Below are 19,488 nucleotides of genomic sequence, written 5' to 3' on the forward strand. Positions count from 1 at the left end.
TAAATACAGGAAAATATCAACAAAGTTCAAACAATGAATTAAAGATAGTCAATGGTTATTTGCACAGGTGTCATTAGAATAATTTACTGGCCACTGCAGTGGGATTGGTACTGCAGAAACACATAAGAAAGAAATCTACCTCTCCCAGAGAGGGTTAAGTCTAATTCAGGTAGGAAGAAATATATTCATAGGCATTGTTGTAGCCCAAGAAAGCCACACTTCTGTTCGAATACACAAAAATCTGAGCCAAAGACTAGAAGGAGCATTATAATTAAAATTGCATGTTTTGATTTTGTCATGACTGGATGACTGTATTTTCCTGGACAACGTGTCCATAGGATTTCCATGAAAAAGAGGTAGAGTCTTTTAGGCACTCATCTTCTTCACAGTTTTCTTGTGAAAACACAAGACTAAAAACTATCATCATCAGTAGGTTTCATCCCCTTTCAAAATATAGGGGTTCTTTTTTCAGGGTGGCCTCTAGTGTCTTGTGTCTTGGCTTTTAGCAAGGGTTTCATCTCAGCACCAGGCAACACTGGTTGGGCATAGCAGCACTTGAGTACACTCCATGGTGAAATTTACCCTTACTTCAACTGAAGAAAGAGACAGCATTTTCCTCCTTATCCTAGAGAGATAAATTGATGCACCAGCCCTACTATTTAATCAGTAGATATTGCAACTGTTGGGAGGTAAGGGAGAACATGAGTAATCTCTCACTGTCCTTCCTGTCCCCGTCACTGTCCCTACCTCCTTGGGGCTTTGCTTTCTGATTGGAGAAATTATTTGAAATTCATGTGAGGGAGAAGCCAAAAAACTTGTTTGCTTGAAACTAACTAGAAAGACTGAATTTTAATTTCTGAGGTGTTTTTTTTTTTCCCCAAAAAAAGTATGTTAAAACCTATTATTGCAGCCAGTGGAGTCAACAGCACAAGAGCTCTGTGTTAGGGGCAGCAGCCACCGCTCCAAAAACTGTACCAGAGATGTGCACTGGCTACAAAATAGGATATGTTTATTGGTTGGTCTTAGCTTGGTTGTGATGAAGGATACGTTCTGCTGAAGCATGACGAGAGAAGGAAAAAGAATTGTTTCTCATATTCTACATTTTAAAGGAAACATAAATATCTCTAGTTCCCATGATTGCAGCCAGTCATATGAATTCCAGTAATTGTTGCACTTCTCCTATATTTATTCACATGCCACTTCTTTGAACTGTGAGTCAAAACTGCAAGACTAATTACTGATCTGAAGGATTTATAAGTTTTTCTTAGTCAACCAGTGTTTGTCTTAGTATTACTCACATGATTCTGAAAAATTGGCTGCTCTTGTACAAACCAGCTCAGCCAGGCTAATTCTACATAGATATTGTGATCTATGTAGAACTCTGGGGGGATCTTCCATCTGAGAGGAACAATATGTTCATTCATTATCATAAACAGGAAGCTTTGACGAGTCTCACAAAATAGTAAACATGCTTCACTCCTCTGTTTGATCTGTTTTTTATTGAGAGTTTTCCAACTGTGTTTTAGAGATTAGTGGTGACTCAAGAGGTTCTTGCCCATCACAACTGCATTAGTAAAATGGAGTTCACCTATGCATTGAGATACTGGATATAAACTGAAGACATTTGTTAAAAGAAGGAGAAAACGGTAAAATTTATGACTTAATTGAATTTGCAAAGATTTATCTGTCTGTATACTATCCACAGACAAGTATAACAGCATGTAATTTCTTATAGGTAAGCACCATTCCCAGATATCCAAAGTGTTTACACTATTCTTCAAATCTGTGGAAAAATGCCCAAGAACAGTCCAGGATTTAATCTGTTCACTAATTATGCATTTAACTCTCATTGCAGGAAATTCCAAAGTTTTTCCTAAGGGAGAGTCTGCCTTTACATATGATCAATGTGTAAAAAGAAGGGAGAAGGAAAATCTCCAAGAATTTTATCAATAAAATGTATAACAATACAGGAAGCATATTGTTATATCAATCTGATACACACTTAAGCGATGTTATTGTAAAATATCTGTTCTTGATATATCTGTGAAAGCTCATTATAAACTTCAAAATCTAGAGATTCTCGACAATCATGTCAAGTAATAAACAAAAAATCAATAAAGACTGAAAAATAATACTGATTTATTACATTAATTTTGTTCATTTCTTTAGAGGAACAGCGAAAGAAGAATTTAAATTTAGGGAATTATGTCATATTGGTAACCTACCAACTGTATGGTTGAAGTAGATTTGCCTCTGCCTGAATGTTCATTTAATTCAGACTCCACTGGAAGATCATGGGAATGTCCCCAGTGCCCATTAACTAAAGAAAGGCCCTGCTGAATGAAGATGCTTTGCAATTAGTTCTGAAACCCAATGAACACAGGTGCAGCATTTCTCAGTCTTTTGTGAAAATTTAGCATTTTTAATAATTTTTTTTCCAAAACAAATGTACTGAAAAAGATCACTGGCTGGCATCAACATTTCCTTATGCTTATTTTATTAAAAGCCCTGAAAATTGAATCAGATGTATCAGTGACAGTCACAAAGGTTTGATAAAACTTAATTTATTTAAAAAATCAAATTCAAATTTGAAGCTGAGATACATATAAAAATTAAGTCTGAGGATTCATCTAGTTCTCAGTAGAAAAAATTTTAAAATTGATGGGATAATGATAAAACCCTTCTCTCAAACAAGGAAGAAAAATGACTCCTTTTTACCAAGCAAATAAAATATCACCATCATTAAAATACTCTCATTCTATTAATCTCACATTATATTCTTATGGGTGACTCAAAGGTAGTGGGAATAGGGAGTCATTGAAGCCTAAATCAGACCAGTCTTCACACACTCTGTAAACAGAACAAGCAAAGGTTTAGCCTTCTTAAGTGACATTAGGGTTGTCTCATGCTGAGAAACTTAATGAGCCATCACATTTTGTGCATACACTCTATCCTTGTGCATAATCATATTTTCAGGCTCCAGCCATACGAAATAAAGTAATAGAATTACTGTAAGCATAGCAGTGAGCAAGGAGATCTTATTAATAAAAATTGGGTCTTACTGACTGCAACACACATATTAGATCCCTGGGATATGGATCAAAAACAATTTGGAAATTTTAAGATATCATTCTTGAAAATATCTTATGCTTGCATCTATCTTTCCATTGCATCTTGCTCCTCTTTAAACAGAGCCTAGAGCAAACAACAGTCACTGCTATTTCATATGGATACACGCTTTTCACCTGCTCCAGTGTGACTCATGAATGCAGGCTTATGGAACATGTTCGATTAACTGTTCCATTCTGGAATTATAAATATATGGAACACACTCATGAAGCAAGCAAATTCCACAAAGCAAAGCAAAATAGAAACTGAAGGTCAATCTGGTAGGACCACTTTGGAAAGCAATTATCAATGCTTCATTTAACCCACAGAAATGATAATTAATTTCCACAATCATTTTACCATTCTGTGCACTGCAAAATCTCAAAATACAAGAGTTTTTTTTTAAATGGCGAATTGTACAAAGCTTTACCTGGTCACGAGGTGTTACCAAAAGAAAGAAACACTTTTCTATCAGAAAAAATCCATGAATTCCTCCAATTATTCCCAAAAGTTTCCAAATATATTCTTTTCCCTCATAGAAATGTTCTATGTCTTGTGCTTCATGTTTATGCAAACCAAGAATCTAAAATAAAAGAGATAAAGTAAAAAAAAAATTAAAATGGTAACGTTTTAATTTTTACTACAGCAAGCCATAATGCATTAATTCATTTTTTTCCCCAGAATTTTATTTTCCCAGTTCTGTCAAAGTTAAATTGTGTTTTGAAATAATCAGCCGAATAATAGAGGATGAAATTAATCATGAGGAGCACAGCTACACTTCTTCATCTCTCAGTGGTGAAAGTAACATTATTTTTAGGGACAGTTTTATGAAATCACCCTTTATATATATGAGATATATTTTGTTTGCAATATCATGATGCTAAAATTTATAAAAAATTACTTGCATTATCTTAATATGCAAACTTCAGATCAAAAATAGAAAAGGAGCTACTGGAGAGGGTCCAGCAGAGGCCACAAAGATGTTTAGGGGACTAGAGCATCTCTCTTATGAGAAGAGTCTGCTGGAACTGGGCCTCTCCAGTCTAGAGAAGAGAAATCTGCGAGAGGATGTCATTAAAGCATACAAATATCTCAAAGGTGGGTTCCAAGAGCCTGGTGCCAGGCTCTTTTCAGCAGTTCCCAGCAACAGGATGAGGAGCAATGGCCATAAAATAAAACACAAAAAGTTCCAACTCAACATGGAGTAGAACTTCTTTAAACTGAGGGTGGCAGAGCACTGGCATGGGCTGCACAGGGCAGTTGTGGATTCTCCCTCTCTAGAGACATTCAAAAACTCCTTGATGTATTCCTTTGTAACCTGCTCTAGGTTATCGTGCCTTGACAGTGGGTTGGACTAGATGATCTCCAGATGTCCCTTCCAACTCTAACTATTCTGTAGTTCTGTAACTGTGATTCTGTGAAAATAATGCATAAATTAATTAATGCATAATTAATGCAAAAATGCATTTCTGTTGGTGGGTATGCTTACTTCTTTTCCCTAGTGTCACAGCCTCCTTTGCTCTGAAAGTGAGGGCTCTAAAGACTACTGGATACATCACTTAAAACTGGTGAAGGAGAATACTTTCACACTTAAAAGGTGCTGCTGAAAGAAATGCATTTGTCTCACATTCAGTGAGAATTGCCTTCCTTAAACCATTCTCCCAGTTTTGCTTCCAGAGATGATGCATTGAGCATAAAGAAAATTTTAACCAGAATCTGAAGTAAAGCTGCGAATCTCTTTCTGTGACCACTAGAAGTCTGCTCATAACATCTCTGTCATATCAGGGAGACTGTTAAAAATAAATGAATACACAATGGAAAAATTGGTTCTGTTTTGCATGTCATCCTGTTCTTAAAATTTAGATTATGAATTTAGGAAAAGATCACACTGCCCATTTTATTACAGTTCTAGGCATCAGGATTAATTTGGCTGATAGTGCCTGGTTCCCTGGAACAATCTGTGGAGGGGACTGTGGATGGCTCATACAACCTTAGAACAATTTTTGTTAAAATGTGTTACAGAATCTGCTTCATTAAATAAATTAATACCCATCTAGAATGTGCCTTGCACAGGACTTGTGGAGTTTCTGAATTTCTTTTCGAAAAACAGGAACCTTTCTTTCTTTGAATTAATCAATCATGGATTTCTACTTATTATTATTTTTAATCTCTCTCTGAGCTACAGAGTGCAAATGTAATTGGGGTGCTGGGGAGATTTCAGGAAAGCTTTATTTATAACCTGATAAGCATTATGCAGGTATAAATGAAACCTTTATCTTCATATGTGTCAACATTTTAAAAAGCACGGAAGTGTCTATTACTTACCTGAGGAATAAGATGTAGCAATGCATCTCCAGAAAGGGTTCCAACAGCCAAACCGACAAACAGCTGTAAAATGAGTGTGTAGATTTCTTGACAGGAGTTAAATAAAATGAGAGTTGTACCAAACATAGATCCAATAGTAATAAGTAAAACCGCAACAGTGCTGTAACCATATTCTGTAGGGGAAAACAAATGAAACAAAACAAGGACACCTTTAATAATCCAAATATTTTTATTTGTATTTGAGTATTTTTTGTATTTGTAATTATTGTTAAGGGTATGTTTTCATACCTCTATATACAAGCATGCAGAAGGAGTTATTCATTGTGACACTATCTGATTTAATTAGTTAATTTTCCTAGTACCTGGTACAGGGCAGTGTTTTGGATGCAGGATGAGAATAATGTTGACAACACACTGATGTTTTGACTGTTGCTAAGCTGTGCTTACCCTGAGTCAAAGACTTTCCAGTGTCTCATGCTCTGAAAGTGAGGAGCTGCACAAGAATCTGGGAAGGGGGAAGGAACACATCTGACCAAATTGGCCAAAGGGATATTCCACACCAGAGAATATCATGCCCAGTGTAGAAACTGTGAGGAATTGGCCAGAAGGGGCTGATTGCTGCCCAAGCGTGAACTGGGCATCAGTCAGCAGGTGGTAAGCAATTGTGTTGCACATCACTTGTTTATCTTGGGGTTTATTTCCCTCTCTCTTTTTTTTTTTTTTCTTTTGTAATCTTCCTTTCCATTAGTAATTGCAGTAGTAGGAGGAGTAGCATGAATTGTATATTTTACTTTATCTCAATTATTAAATTGATGATAGCTCAACTGATGGGTGTTACCTTTGTCCTGCTCTCCTCCCCAATCCCTGTGGAGGGAGGCAGTGAGGGGGTGGGCAAGCGGCTGCTTCATATTTAGTTGCCACAACAGCCAATATATTTTTCTAGTCATGTGTGAACACATGACAGAATTAGAAGCCCAGAAAACATTCATTTTTTCAGGCTTTACAAGTAATAGTCTGGTACTTCCAAATTTCAGACCTTAAGAGCTAAACAGACTGTGGCTATGCAAATCAGAGGCACTCAGAGCAGCACAGTGAATACTGCTCTGTATTTGCTTCCCCTATTAAAAGATTTATGCTTGAGATTCTATGTTCTTATGTGCCACACCTGTGTGTCTTTACAGTCAACACCACATTTTTAACCAAATCATTTTCTGTAAACAAACGAAGGCCTAAATCCTCAAATAAATGTAGCAATCTAATTTAGGTTCTAAGCATAAACATTTTGGTACAAATACAAATCTGCTGTGGAAATACATCCCTTCACTTAATACACCAGGACCATCAGCCTATTTTTCCAAGATTACTGGGAGGTTTTTGAATGTTAGTCTTCTAATTCCTCAGAGTTACACACTGCTCACATTTCCAACATTTTGCACAACATGAATCCCGATTAATTTCTATGGAAATCTTATAATGGGAGGTAAAACACTGATAAGAAACACACATAAAGGAATTAATGCCAAAATATTTAAAACTGTCACCTAATATTTCAAACTTCAATAGCACTGCAAGTGCTTAGCACCTCATAAAATCAGACAGCTAATTTCACAGACTGCACATCCAAATATACAAGAGTATAGTAGAAATATATGGAATGTCAGGCCTTGGTGACTTAGCCAAAACAGCACAGCCTGTCAGTAAAATAGAGTTCAGAATAAGACTAATGAGCCTCTGCTCAGGTCACTAGGTCACACATAGGTCAAACATGGAGTTCTTTATCTGTATCAAGACAGCAGAAGTGTCCCTGTGGTCATGGAAACCTTCCTTTGCCAAAAAACACAGGGAAAGGGCTTCAGAAAGGGCTCTTATTAATTCCATTCTGCACTTGAATAGTTCAATTTTTCTCATCTCTCACCTTTATGAGATCAGTAAAATGTCATTCATTGGGCCGATGGCTTTAGACTTGGAAGAATCCCATTTAACAGTGAATATTTTATGAACCTTGTATGTGACCTGGATAAGTTCCTTTCTTTTCTTTCTTTGTCCCTTGATTCCCGATCTTAAAAAATGGTCATGTCTGTGTAGCACAGAAAAGATCAAAGCAGTAAAGACTGCAAAGTGTTCAGGTAATGAGCAGAGGTATAAGATAAGAAAGGACTGCTGCCTATTGAAGACCCATAATGATTCTTCCTACCCTGTATGTCTCTTTCTACTATAACAATACTTTGGATATCCATGAGTATTCTCCCATGCTTTTTACTTCTGGGATATTCACATGTGTTCTTTCCTGCTTTTTAATTCACCTCCTGTTCCATAAGGATCATTGGGCAGGAGGATGTGGGGAAAACTTACTAGCTCCAAAAAGACCTAGTCATCCAAAGCTAACCATGTAGATATTAAGATAAAGGTATTGAAGACATTGATTTGTAACCTAAAAAGTGCACCTCTAGATGCATGCAATTATGGTTAGATGTCTGTTCCTTTCTGGTCATTCCCAACTCCCAAATTCCCCACCAAAATTAATGTGTCTGTTATTATGCCACAACACCTTGTTTTGTAACCCAGATATCACTGGCTTGAAGTATGGAAAAAACCCAGAATAAACATTAGGAAGCCCTTAGGTCAGCTTAGATTCAGATTTTTCTTTTATAAGGTGGACTAAGGATTGACTACAGTGGAATCCAGAGAACAGATGGAGTGGAAAACACTGGAAGCAGAGGCATATGAGGGCTACAACTGCAAGTGGAAACAACCCAATTATACCCTCAGTCAATTCTTGCTCCAGCTCTATCACACAGGTCCTGCAGCCCTGTTACTGTTTTTCTGAATGTTTTTCTTACCCCAATAGTATCCTCAAAGCCTCTCTGATATAAAATATCACAAGCTGAAACACCAGTAGCATTCATGCAAAATTTATTTCTATCAAGCATTTGCCACATCATGGTATAAAATGCCAGCTAATGTAACTTAGAAGCTATATGTAAGAGCAATGCAATGACTACAATAGAAAACTGATGCAAATTTCACAAAATAAGCCCTTACTGCCCAGCAATCCATAGATTGCATAGGACCTGTTATTGCCTACCTGCTGGCAATATCAAGCAGTTCTCTAACAAATGAAGGAAATAACAGGTGGAAATAGAATTCCAAATACTATAAAATTTAGACCATTGAATCCCCTCACTTCTCAATATAATACTATTATCTGACATGTATGCTATGAAAAGACAGAATGCTTAAATTACAGATGGCATAAATCCCATGTTTTGGATTGTTAATGAATGAAAAGTCCCCAGAAGTCCTTGCACCTCTTTATCTGAATTTAAATAATAATTTATTAACAAGAGCATAACTTACTTTCCACAGTTGTTGGTGGAAGCTTTGTCTGTTTGAAGTCAGGAAGCTGACATGAACAACTTAAAAGTTGTTGAATGATAGCTGGACTGATTTGCTTGAAGTGGTCCTTAGAAATGGAGGAAGAACTGTTTTTCAAAAATATCTTCACAAGTTCATTGGCAGAGAAACAAACCTTTGTAGAAAAGTATATTCAGTTACTAAACATGTTGCATTATACCTGCATTTAGTTTTGAGGTTAAATACAGAATCTTAGAAGAACAAAGGACACTCCAGTCCTAGAAGAAACCTGCTATATATCTGTACTCTTTCTTGCTTAAATTAGTTTAATTACTTCAATTACTTGACTTTTTTTTCTGTGTAAACTTGATACTACTACATATTTCAGAAAGACCAGAATCTTTGGGATAAACCAGATCAATTTCTATTGAAGCCACTTAATGTCATTAAGATCTTACAAAATAATATCTCTCAATATTTAATTCTTATATGTGCTAAGAAAAATGTTTTAATGCTAATACGAACCATATTCTTAGTTATTCTTGTGGAACTACATAATTTGTAGTAATAGTGTTATTGATACAAGATACTGCCTAATTCAAAGCAATACTGAAATTCGTCCTTGTACTGGATCTTCAGTAAGATATAGAAATAAGTTAGTTTTTTTAATTCATTGAATGAGAGCATGTCAGCAGACTAGATGTTACATAGTCTAAAATCCGTCTAAAGATTGCTTAATGATTGTATTATTAGAGGCACTTCAGAATTCCAACTACATTTTTGTTCTTGTTTGGAGCATCTCTTTGTCAAAAGAAGCAATTTTTCATGGAAGCATTATATTTCAAAAATTTTCATGAAGAATTAATTGGGTTTTCCTCTCCAGGATGAAACTTCTAGTAAAAACATGAGCAGATAACACAAGAAAAATTCTAGTGGAAATTTCTGTAAGCACTTTTAAACAGAAGAACTCCAGATCAAATATGTTGTCTTAATAATCTTCATTTCTTAATCTCATCTGATGAGCTGTGATACAATATTTAAAAACCAAAAAATTTTCTTTAATATAAATTGGTCTGCATCTGAGACTCAAGGGATTCCTAAATATTCTTTCTCTCATTACTGAAGCTTAAGCCTCTTTTGAAGTTGTTAAGTATAATTACTTTTAAATAATCCAGTCAAAACCCAATACATTCCTGCCTTTGCTCATCCATTAGTGAAGTAAAATATGCCTTGTGGTTCACTAAGAAACTGAATTAATTGAGCACTGATATATTTTTTCTGAAAACCACATTCAAGTCTTCAGGATAACAGGTGATCTTGTCACCTGGACTGAGTGTGTTCTGCCTTCAAGCCAAAGGAGAGCATGAGAACAATTCAGCAGCTACCATACTGTAAGACACCTTAATTTTGCCTGTTCTAGGCAGTGATATTGACTCTAGAAGTAGGAACCACTGACATCTGGTATCAAGTTGGAAGACTAGGATTTTGGCTGGTTATGAGCAGCATTGCTGACCAGTCAGAGCAGGGATGATATTACTTGACACCTTCACCAACAACTTGAGTGATGGAACAGAGTGCAGCAGGTGGCATTCACAGGTGAAATTCAACTGGGACCACTAATCAGTATGTTGATGAATGTGGCTGCTATTTAGAGGGACCTTGACAAGACAAAGAAATGGGCTGACCAGACCTTCATGAAGATCAGCCAAGATAAACTTACTGTGCTTCACACAGACTAACTCCATGCGTCAATGAAGGCTAGGGAAAACTGGCCAGAAGGAAGGCAGGATTCCAGAAAAAGCCCTTGGGGTGGGTCCTGACAGGAAACTTGAACATGAGCCACCAGTGTGCCCTTGTGGCAATGACCGCTAACTGCACACTGGCTGCATTAGCAAGAGCAGAGCCAGCAGGTACTGGAGAAAGAATATTGCCCACCACTCAGGACATGGGAGTCCACATATGGACTATGTCCAGCTTAATAACCAGCAGTGCAAGAAACTGGCAAATTGAGGGAAGTCCAGTGGAGGGCCACCAAGATTTCTAGGGAACTGCAGCACATGATGCACCAGGAGAGGCTGAGGGACCTGGGTTTGTTTTGGGAACAGAAGGGTTGGTGGGTATCTTAAGTCTTCAACTCTCTAAGGTGGTTTAGAGGGAAGATATAACCAGAATCTTTTCAGAGGCACACAGAAAAAGAATGAGAGGCAAAAAGTATTAGTTGCAGCAGCAAAAAATCCAATTTGCTATAATAAAGAAGGCCATCAAGATGAAGGCAATAAAGCACTTGTGCAGGTTTCCCAAAGACTGTATAAACTCTGTTTTTGGAGACATTCAGAATTCAACATGGCTCTGTGAAACCTGATCTGACTTTGAAGTTGGCTCTTTTTTGAAAAGTACAATAGACAAGATGAGGTCCAGGATCAGGATTACTGTGAACCTAAATTTTAATGTGAATTAACTACCATGAATTTTCAATGAAAAGCAAAATATTATCTGTAAAAGGAAACTGCCCACTCTTACATAAAAATAGCGTTAAGGTCTACTTAGTAAAATATTCTTGTAAGATGTGGGGCATGAGGACCTGCATCTTTTCTAGCTACAAGCCCCAGCCTTTGAAGCTTTTTAACATAAGGAGGCAGAGAACTGTCTCCATTAGAAAAGCAACTATGTTGCTGGAGGATGATAACAAAGAAATAAGCACATTGTTTTTGCATGTGAAAAACAGGATGGATGGATGATTTAAGTTTCCAAAATCCATGTTTGTTTAATGAGGAAGAGTAAATGAATACATAGACGTTCTGACATAGTTTAATGGAATTTGAGATTATTTATCTTATTAGATCATTTGCCACTAAATTTTTTATAGGCATTTTTAATTGTAGAGACAATGATGACTTTATAAGAAAGCAGTGACCTTTTTTTTGTGGTAATGTTTCAAATAATTATTCCTATATAAAAATTAAATTACAGATCTTAAAGCAGTTAGCAAACACAAGCCATAGACAAGTCAATGTCCTGTATGTAGAGGAATCTGTTATTAATGAAGCACAATGGCTATCATAGGTGCAGAAAACAGGAGACAAAATTAGCGACACTGCAGTGAAACATGAAGTGTTCTAATGGAAATATGTAAAGGAAAATAGGCATTGCTAAAAAGAACAGAAATGAAAATAATTAGGAATTAATACAGAAGAGAAATTATCTTCTCTCCAGATGTTTCTTTGTGGTTTTTTTTTATATATACAGACTACTTGGCTCTCAGTTGACTCCTAAGACTCAGATAATGCCCTTGCACACTTTTCCTTTGAGTTACAGCCAGTCTTAGAAGTTCAAGAAATCAAAAAACTGAGCTTTAAAAATACTTTAGTTGCTGGAGAATTTTACTTCTTTTACAGATAGAATCACTACTGATGTCTGTTCTTTGTAATTTAAAATTCATATGAAACACATTTAAAATGACCTTAATTTAAGATTATTTTGAGACCTCAATAAAAGCCTCATCATGCTGATCAGCATGATCCTTTTTTGTGGTCAGCTGCAAATAAAGAAATGTATTGATAGAGTATGCATTTCAAATGCAATACAATTACACAGATAAATATCTATCAGAATGGCTTTTAACCAGATGAAATTTGTCTCGGCTACCCACCATAAAATGACCACACAGAAAAAGTCAATTGCACATCACTCAGTTCTCCTAAATCGAGAAGAAACATTGCCACTGAGTTCATATAAATGGTAAAGGGTTGAAAACAACAGAAAAGTGTTCTTTGAAGAATATATTTCAAATGTATACATCAAAATATATGCCAATTATATACTTTGAAGTCTCCTTTTTTGTATAAGGGATGATACCCAGTCTAAAGGATGGAAGTCAGTTACCATCTTGATTGTTGCCATAAACAAAATTTATTTATTTTCAAATTCTTAGGAAAAGGATAAAATCACCTGCAATAAGCCAGTGTCCTTCAAAGTTCTCAGAGAGAATACTTTGGAGTACCTAAGGCTCTCTTTTACAGCCTTTATACTTTCTAAAGAAGGCTTCTGGATTCCATAGATGGCTATGAAAAGAGTTTGAAAATGTCCAATCCTCAATTTACAGAAGCCTTTTAAAAGCAACTTACATGGAAACTTTAATTTACTTTGTTTTCCTTAGTGCAAAACAATCCCTCTTTCTACCAGGTCACTTAAGGCATCTTAGAAACTCTGTGACATAAAACCACAAGAAATCTCTAATAACTGTAAGAAAACACCAAAACCATCAAATTGACATCAATGTTAATTCAGTCCTCTGTGTCTTGAAGAAGCACCTGACTCCATGTAACACTAACCATTGTTAGCCCCTCCCAGTGACTTTAATTGTACATTCAACATCCACAAAGTTCTTTCCCTGATTAAAATTTAAACAAATATACCTATATAAATATATATATTTTATATATATATATAAATATATATTTTCATCTGTATCTACATGCCTTTTAGAAACTAATACATTTTACCTCAGACATTTTGCATGGTTTGCAAATCAGTTTAAACTTCCGACAGTGAAATTCTGTCAGCAACACTATAATAACATAAAAAATAAATTAACCTGGTCCCAGTCTGTGTTCCTTTCATGGTCTTCAAAATAGCCTTCCAGATAATCTCCTTTTGTATGGTTTCCTTTGACTGGAGGATTTCTTCTTCCAATATCTCTGATTGCCATACTGTAACGTCTTCTTTTGTGACTGTGAAATTGTCCATTTACAGCGCAGGTCCTTTTGACTCTAAGCACATTGAGTAGCTGTTCTAGTTCTGGTAATTAATTAGAGAACAGATATGTTACCATAGGAAAATGCATACTTAAAAGACAAAACATTTAAAAGACAGTATTTTTTTTTTCTTTTTGTTTGTTACAACATTGATTCAATTCCTCATTTTAATACTCTTTTCTCAGTTTGGTACTGGAGGCAATTTCTGCTTAACAACTCTGGAACTTCCAGACACCCAGATCCTCAGCCTTTCCTTCTTTACACATCGCACTCAGATGTGACTGGAAGGCAATTCATCTTTTATTTTATCAGCATCTCTGACAAATTTATCCAGCAATTGCTAAATATCTTCACTGTTCTTAAAATATTCCTGTGTAAATGGAACTCCACACTAAGCTGCCACAGCCAGGTATATGGATGAGAAAACAGATCCTCTATAGGGTGTCCTGAAATCAATCTTCAGGATGCTGTACTGTCCTTGCACTTCAGAAGTGAAGCACAGGACAGTGATTTTTTTTCTCTCCTTTGGTTAACAGGGAAGCATGCCTGTTCACAGTACTGAAACAAGAAGGAGAGAGCCAGGATCCCTAATTCAAATCTGAGATCATGCACAGATGTACCTCATGTCATAGCTGGGGTGCAATGGGTGCTTCTGCTGATGGGATGCCTGGTTATTTGATGGGCAGGCCCTGTCCTATCTTCCTTATCACCTTCCTTCACCCCTGCACTTTCAAATGAAGCCATAGCGATAATTCCTGTAAAACTTAATTTGTCCATTAAAAAGTGGTCCACAAATTCATTTTAAAGAAATTTAGATTAATGGGAATGTTTCCATATGATAATCCTTTATTTTTTTAAATCTTGTTACTTGGAAAATGCAAATGGTGTAATCTTAATGGTAAATCTCACAGAAAGGTTTCTGGTAAGATGTTTCACTACTTTTTTTTTGGCTACTTAAAAAACTTATCGGAATGGAGCTATAGTTGCAGGTATATTTGTTTTCTAAATGTAGTAAAATCTAATTTACTTTTTCTATTCTTCCAGATTCTTACTCTTTCCTGAAGTTAATATTAAGAATTTAAATAAATTTAAAGGGACAGTATAATGAGCTTAGACTTAAAATAGACTTACTCTGCAACAAACTGGTTAAGAATAATTTTTTATTTTTCTGAATGACATCCTAACTCCACCAACCATACAGTCCTTCTGTTACCTTCACTGGAGCCCAGCTTTCACCACATACAGCTGTTTAGTAGCACTGTGCTGAGATGGCTTCATTCATTCTTTTGAGAATTATTTTACAAGATCTGGCTGGGCAATTTTAAAGGCAGGGCTTTGCTACCAAATCAGTTTATGTAAGTACAATCTATAAGCCCCAGTTTAGGGCTAAGGATTATTATATTTTTAGTATTTATTTCTGTGATTCAATGTACCTCTGTGTAACCTATGAATGTTAAAAATGTTTTTACCTATGCTCAATTCAATTTTTCATCCTTTTGAACCCATACTTAATGTAACTTTCTAAAAGTGCTTTGAAAAGCTTGTAAACTGTTGCTGTTAGCAGTTGCCACAAAAAAGGAAAAGTTGATGTCTTATAACAACTTCTATATCTAAATCCATGCCAGGCCCCTGAATTGATGGTGTAGCTTCTCAAACTGCTAAGCAGGCACAACCTTTTACAGAAATTAATAACTGCTGCTGATGAGAGCTTGGCATTTGTTTTGTTTTGTTTCAGATTTTTTGTTTTGTTATTTTTGGGTCACTTAGAGCTCTCCTATACTTCGATTTATTTATGGTTAAGTAGCATTTCTGATAAGTCCAACAATAAATTTTCCTGAAGAAAATTAACTTTTTAACTTTTTTGCATACTCCAGCTTACCTGTCACTTGGAGCTCAGTGGTACTATTTAGAGAACTGAAAATATATTTTATAAAGAATTCTGGGGAAGGCAAACTTGCTTTCCCCATACAGACTCCTTGGAGAGCCAGAGTAAGGATTAAAGCAGCCAGGCGTGGAAGAGTGTTTTCATCAGCACCATCTCTGTCCATTATATCAGCATTTTTCTCCAGAGTGCTCACATCAACACACTGAAATCAGGAGAAAACAGCATGAAGACAGTCCTACTCACCTCCATTTAAATAATCAAAGTGACATGAGGAGAAACTGGGGAGAGCAATTTCACAGAGAGCCAGAGTAGAAAAAATGCTAAGATGTAAGCTGTAATTGCCAGCAGGACAGCTAATCAAAGGACATTTTCAGGAGAACAGGCATAGAATTAAAAATCTTGAACATTTACTCAGTGTCTAATGAGGAAAAAGTACAGTCCGTCATTCAGGTTATTTTTGCTTAGTGTTATTTTCCTGCTGTTTCTATTGTTCCAAGTGTCCTCCTCAATTACATCTACATCTACTTCCAGAAAGTTGAAGAAAGGGGAGGAATTTTTGTTAAGGCACGAGAAATTGGCTCAAATAATACAGGCTGTAACTCTTCATATCAAACTTCAGAAAGAATTCTTTGAATGCTTTTAGTTCCTTACCTTTATAATAGAATCAATAGATTTTTTTATGGCATAGTTATCTGGGGACAATAAGGAAAGATATATTTTTTCTGATAAAGGGTGATTTTCCTGCTGGGTGACCAAATAAAAACAGTAGTCAGTAGTATACAACCATGTATATGGAGGTCTGAAAACTCACTCAGTTGCCTGGAAATTTATCCCCCTTTTCACAGTTTTGTCCCTTTTTTCCTTTCTTGTTTATTTTCACTGCAAATAGTTGGGTTTGAATGAAATGACAACAACAAAGGTAAAAATTACTTAATTTTTGTCTAACTCATATTAACAAAATTAAAAGGTCAGCTAGATGAGCCATTACCATGTCATTTATTTCATACATACTCATCTCCCCTTATGTAGGCCATAAACACTTCAGAGAGGAGGCTGCCATTTCTTTTCCTGCTCATTCACTATACATTAAAATTTTCACAACCCAAAACTTAATCTCTCATTTCAATCAAGATATTACATGCTATGACTAAAGAAGAGGATATTTTCTGTGAAACCAAAACACATAAGAGCCAATAAAAATGCTTTTCTTCTATGACTACCCTGCACCATTGGCCCTTTTCCACAACTCAAATGTTGTGATTCCAAGTATTATGCTATTGTGTTTTGTGTACCTTTCATAAAAGAAATCTCTTTTCCCTCAAGTCAGTGAATGGTGAAGTCTCAGTCACTAGACAGGCTTGACAACTGATTATACTGCCAGCATAAACAAACAGAACCCTCAGTAAAGCATTTTATGGGTTGTTATTCTGTCTTGGCATTCCAAATACCTTCCAATGCCTCTTTACAGTTGCTCAGATACCATTGGAGTCCTTGGAAATCGGCACGTTCACCAGGACTCAGAACCAAAAGTACCGATCAATGAATAATTTATGGTGGGAAATGACCACACAAAGAAGACAGAGAGAGGAACTGGAGGCCCTCAATATTCTGGACACAGCCAGGTCTCTTACCCATCTTCTTTTTGTGCAGAAAACCCTACTACAGTATGTGTAAATTAAAATCTAATGAAATGAAAAGGACAAATTTGAGCTTTATATAAACCAAATTTAACTAAATACATGGAACAGATATAAAGAGCTACAAACAGGAGGTCAACCTGTACTTTAGGAGTTATCTAATCTGGCAAAAACCTGTTCTATTGCCCATTACAAGGAAAAGTTTTTCTTTGACTTTGAACTCCAGAATATTATTCTATTATTTTATAGATCTTATTTGAAATAAGGAATTCTAAACAGCAGTGAGAAAACACACAGCATGTTTCGTGACTCAGAAATTATGATCTTGGCTGAAAATACTCAATAGGCTTTTTTTTTTTTTTAACTTTAAATTTAAGCTTATCTTTAACAATCTTTCTACAAGGCATATCCATGGTAGATAATTAATCACAAATTTATGTGTTCCTACTGAAGGAAACCATCATATATTTGGACAGATTCCTCATTCCATCTAGCTTTGGATAGACATGGAAGTGTTGATCCTGGCAAGGACTTCATCACAGCAAAATAATTCATTATCTATTCTGCTTTATACCATTAAAAATACTTCAACTTTGAATTCTATAATATTATTCTATTATTTTATATATCCTATTTGAAATAAGGATCTCAAATAGATCCTTATAGATAGATCCATCTCAAATAGATCTCATAGATCACTGGTAGTGTATCTATGCTAGCAAATATCAGAGATGAGAAAGTCTTTTCTGCCCTTGGAGCCAAGTGCAAGATCTTGCATCAGAAGACCCTGTGGAAGTGGTACATGCCAGAAACAACTCAAAGAAAAGCATTAAACAGCACATACAATACAATCCCAGAATTCAACCTGTGCCCGGACATTTTCATCTACCAGTCTTCTGGAGGACTGTAGTACTGGCATAGTCTCTGTACTAGCATAAAGGCATTATACCTGTAATAAAGATGAAGTTATTTTTACACACACACACACACACACACACACACACACGTTTTCTTTACCTGGTTTTCAGAAGTTTTAAAATGTTGCCTTACTGCAGCTAAAATATCTTCAGTTTCATTCCGTGAAAAATAGTAACAATCTTCATCATGTCTTAAACTAAGCATACTTTGTAGGTAAAATTTATAATCCTTATCAATCAAGCTAAATTCTGAAGAACACATATCTCTATGATGAAGAATGTAGTAGAGAAGAATAAGAGAAATTCTCTCAAATACTTCTTCACTGAGATTATCTTCTAAATCTCCTCCAGCTATCAGTAACAAAGCATCTGGTTCAAGGCACTGTGAAGAAATAAAAATAAATGGAAACTCAACTCAAGTGACACCCTGCCAGGCATTTGCAAATACAGATAGGAAGGACAACAGGAAAATACAAGTTCTATACTTAAGGGATCAAACCCAAAACTACACAGATGCAGGCTGATGGAATGGCAGGAGGAGGGTACAGGTAATTCTTCAGGGTTCTGTGGCTGCAAGATTAACCATATGGTTTTTTTTCCAGAGCCCTTTTTATTTTTAAGGAAAGTCGAGTGTCTTAGAGATGGCACTTTGAGCAACCTGGTCTATTGGATGGTGCCTCTGCTCATGGTAGGGAAATGGAACAACATCATTTTTAAGGTCCCTTCAAACTCAAACCATTCTATGATTCTGTTCTGTAATTCTATGATTTAGTGGTTTGAGCCTCCCTACAATTAGGAATAATTCTGATCCATCATTGTAGGGAGCGAAAACCTTCCACTGGCTTCAGCAGATTACATTTCTGGTTACAAATATATTAGATAAGGGCTAGGCCTATTCATATTTTCATCTGTGCATTCTACATATGTTTACATTATAAGATAAAAGCAGTTGCTGAACTGTAGTTAATTGAGGTTATATAAACAGAAGTTATACCATATTCAGTGCACTGCTGAGAGACATAATTGAGCCTGTAATCACACAGCTATTTTTATGTTTCTCAATGAATTCTGTTAACTGCAACAATGAGATCCAGTGCAGAGCGCCAGCACAAGGTCTCAACCCCATTTAGTCCTTCAAATGCATTTCAAGAGGGACTGAAATGACATATTCACCTTGTGCAGGCTTTACATCTGAGCACAGATTTTTTAATATGTGTAAAATTGTAGATATTAATAGGCAAATTAACTATTTATACACATAAATAAGCTAGATGATTACATATGATTCACTGTGTCCTGTCCTGCCTTCATTGCTTATCAAGGTCTTTAACTTTTCCTAATGCAGTCTCTGAGAATTACTCTTTTGACTAGGAGGAGTCTATTCTCTTTTCTGTACCGAAGACCTCAAGTCAGTCAACCAACCTTTATGAACACTTAGTAGTAATACAATAAACATATGGCATGAAGTGGAAGATTTTCAAAGATTTCTGTAAGATTTTAAAATCCAT

General features: G+C 35.9%; 1 protein-coding gene across 4 annotated transcripts in view; it reads right to left on the bottom strand.

Moving 5' to 3' along the window:
- Nucleotides 1-19,488, bottom strand: part of SLC39A12 (solute carrier family 39 member 12) — a 33,567-nt gene that overhangs the window by 10,307 nt on the left and 3,772 nt on the right. For 3 of the 4 annotated variants that reach the window (XM_053965901.1, XM_053965892.1, XM_053965882.1), the window contains exons 3-8: nt 18,081-18,362; nt 15,421-15,628; nt 13,382-13,584; nt 8,791-8,962; nt 5,434-5,606; nt 3,539-3,691 (exon numbers count right to left, since the gene is read on the bottom strand). In XM_053965901.1, the coding sequence (XP_053821876.1) occupies nt 3,539-3,691; nt 5,434-5,606; nt 8,791-8,962; nt 13,382-13,584; nt 15,421-15,628; nt 18,081-18,362 (1,191 nt within the window). Of the gene's footprint in view, nt 1-2,225; nt 2,337-3,538; nt 3,692-5,433; nt 5,607-8,790; nt 8,963-13,381; nt 13,585-15,420; nt 15,629-18,080; nt 18,363-19,488 lie in introns of all 4 variants that reach the window. The other variant, XM_053965910.1, reaches the window with a different exon arrangement.

Source organism: Vidua chalybeata, chromosome 1 (assembly GCF_026979565.1).
Source record: "Vidua chalybeata isolate OUT-0048 chromosome 1, bVidCha1 merged haplotype, whole genome shotgun sequence".
Taxonomy (NCBI): domain Eukaryota; kingdom Metazoa; phylum Chordata; class Aves; order Passeriformes; family Viduidae; genus Vidua; species Vidua chalybeata.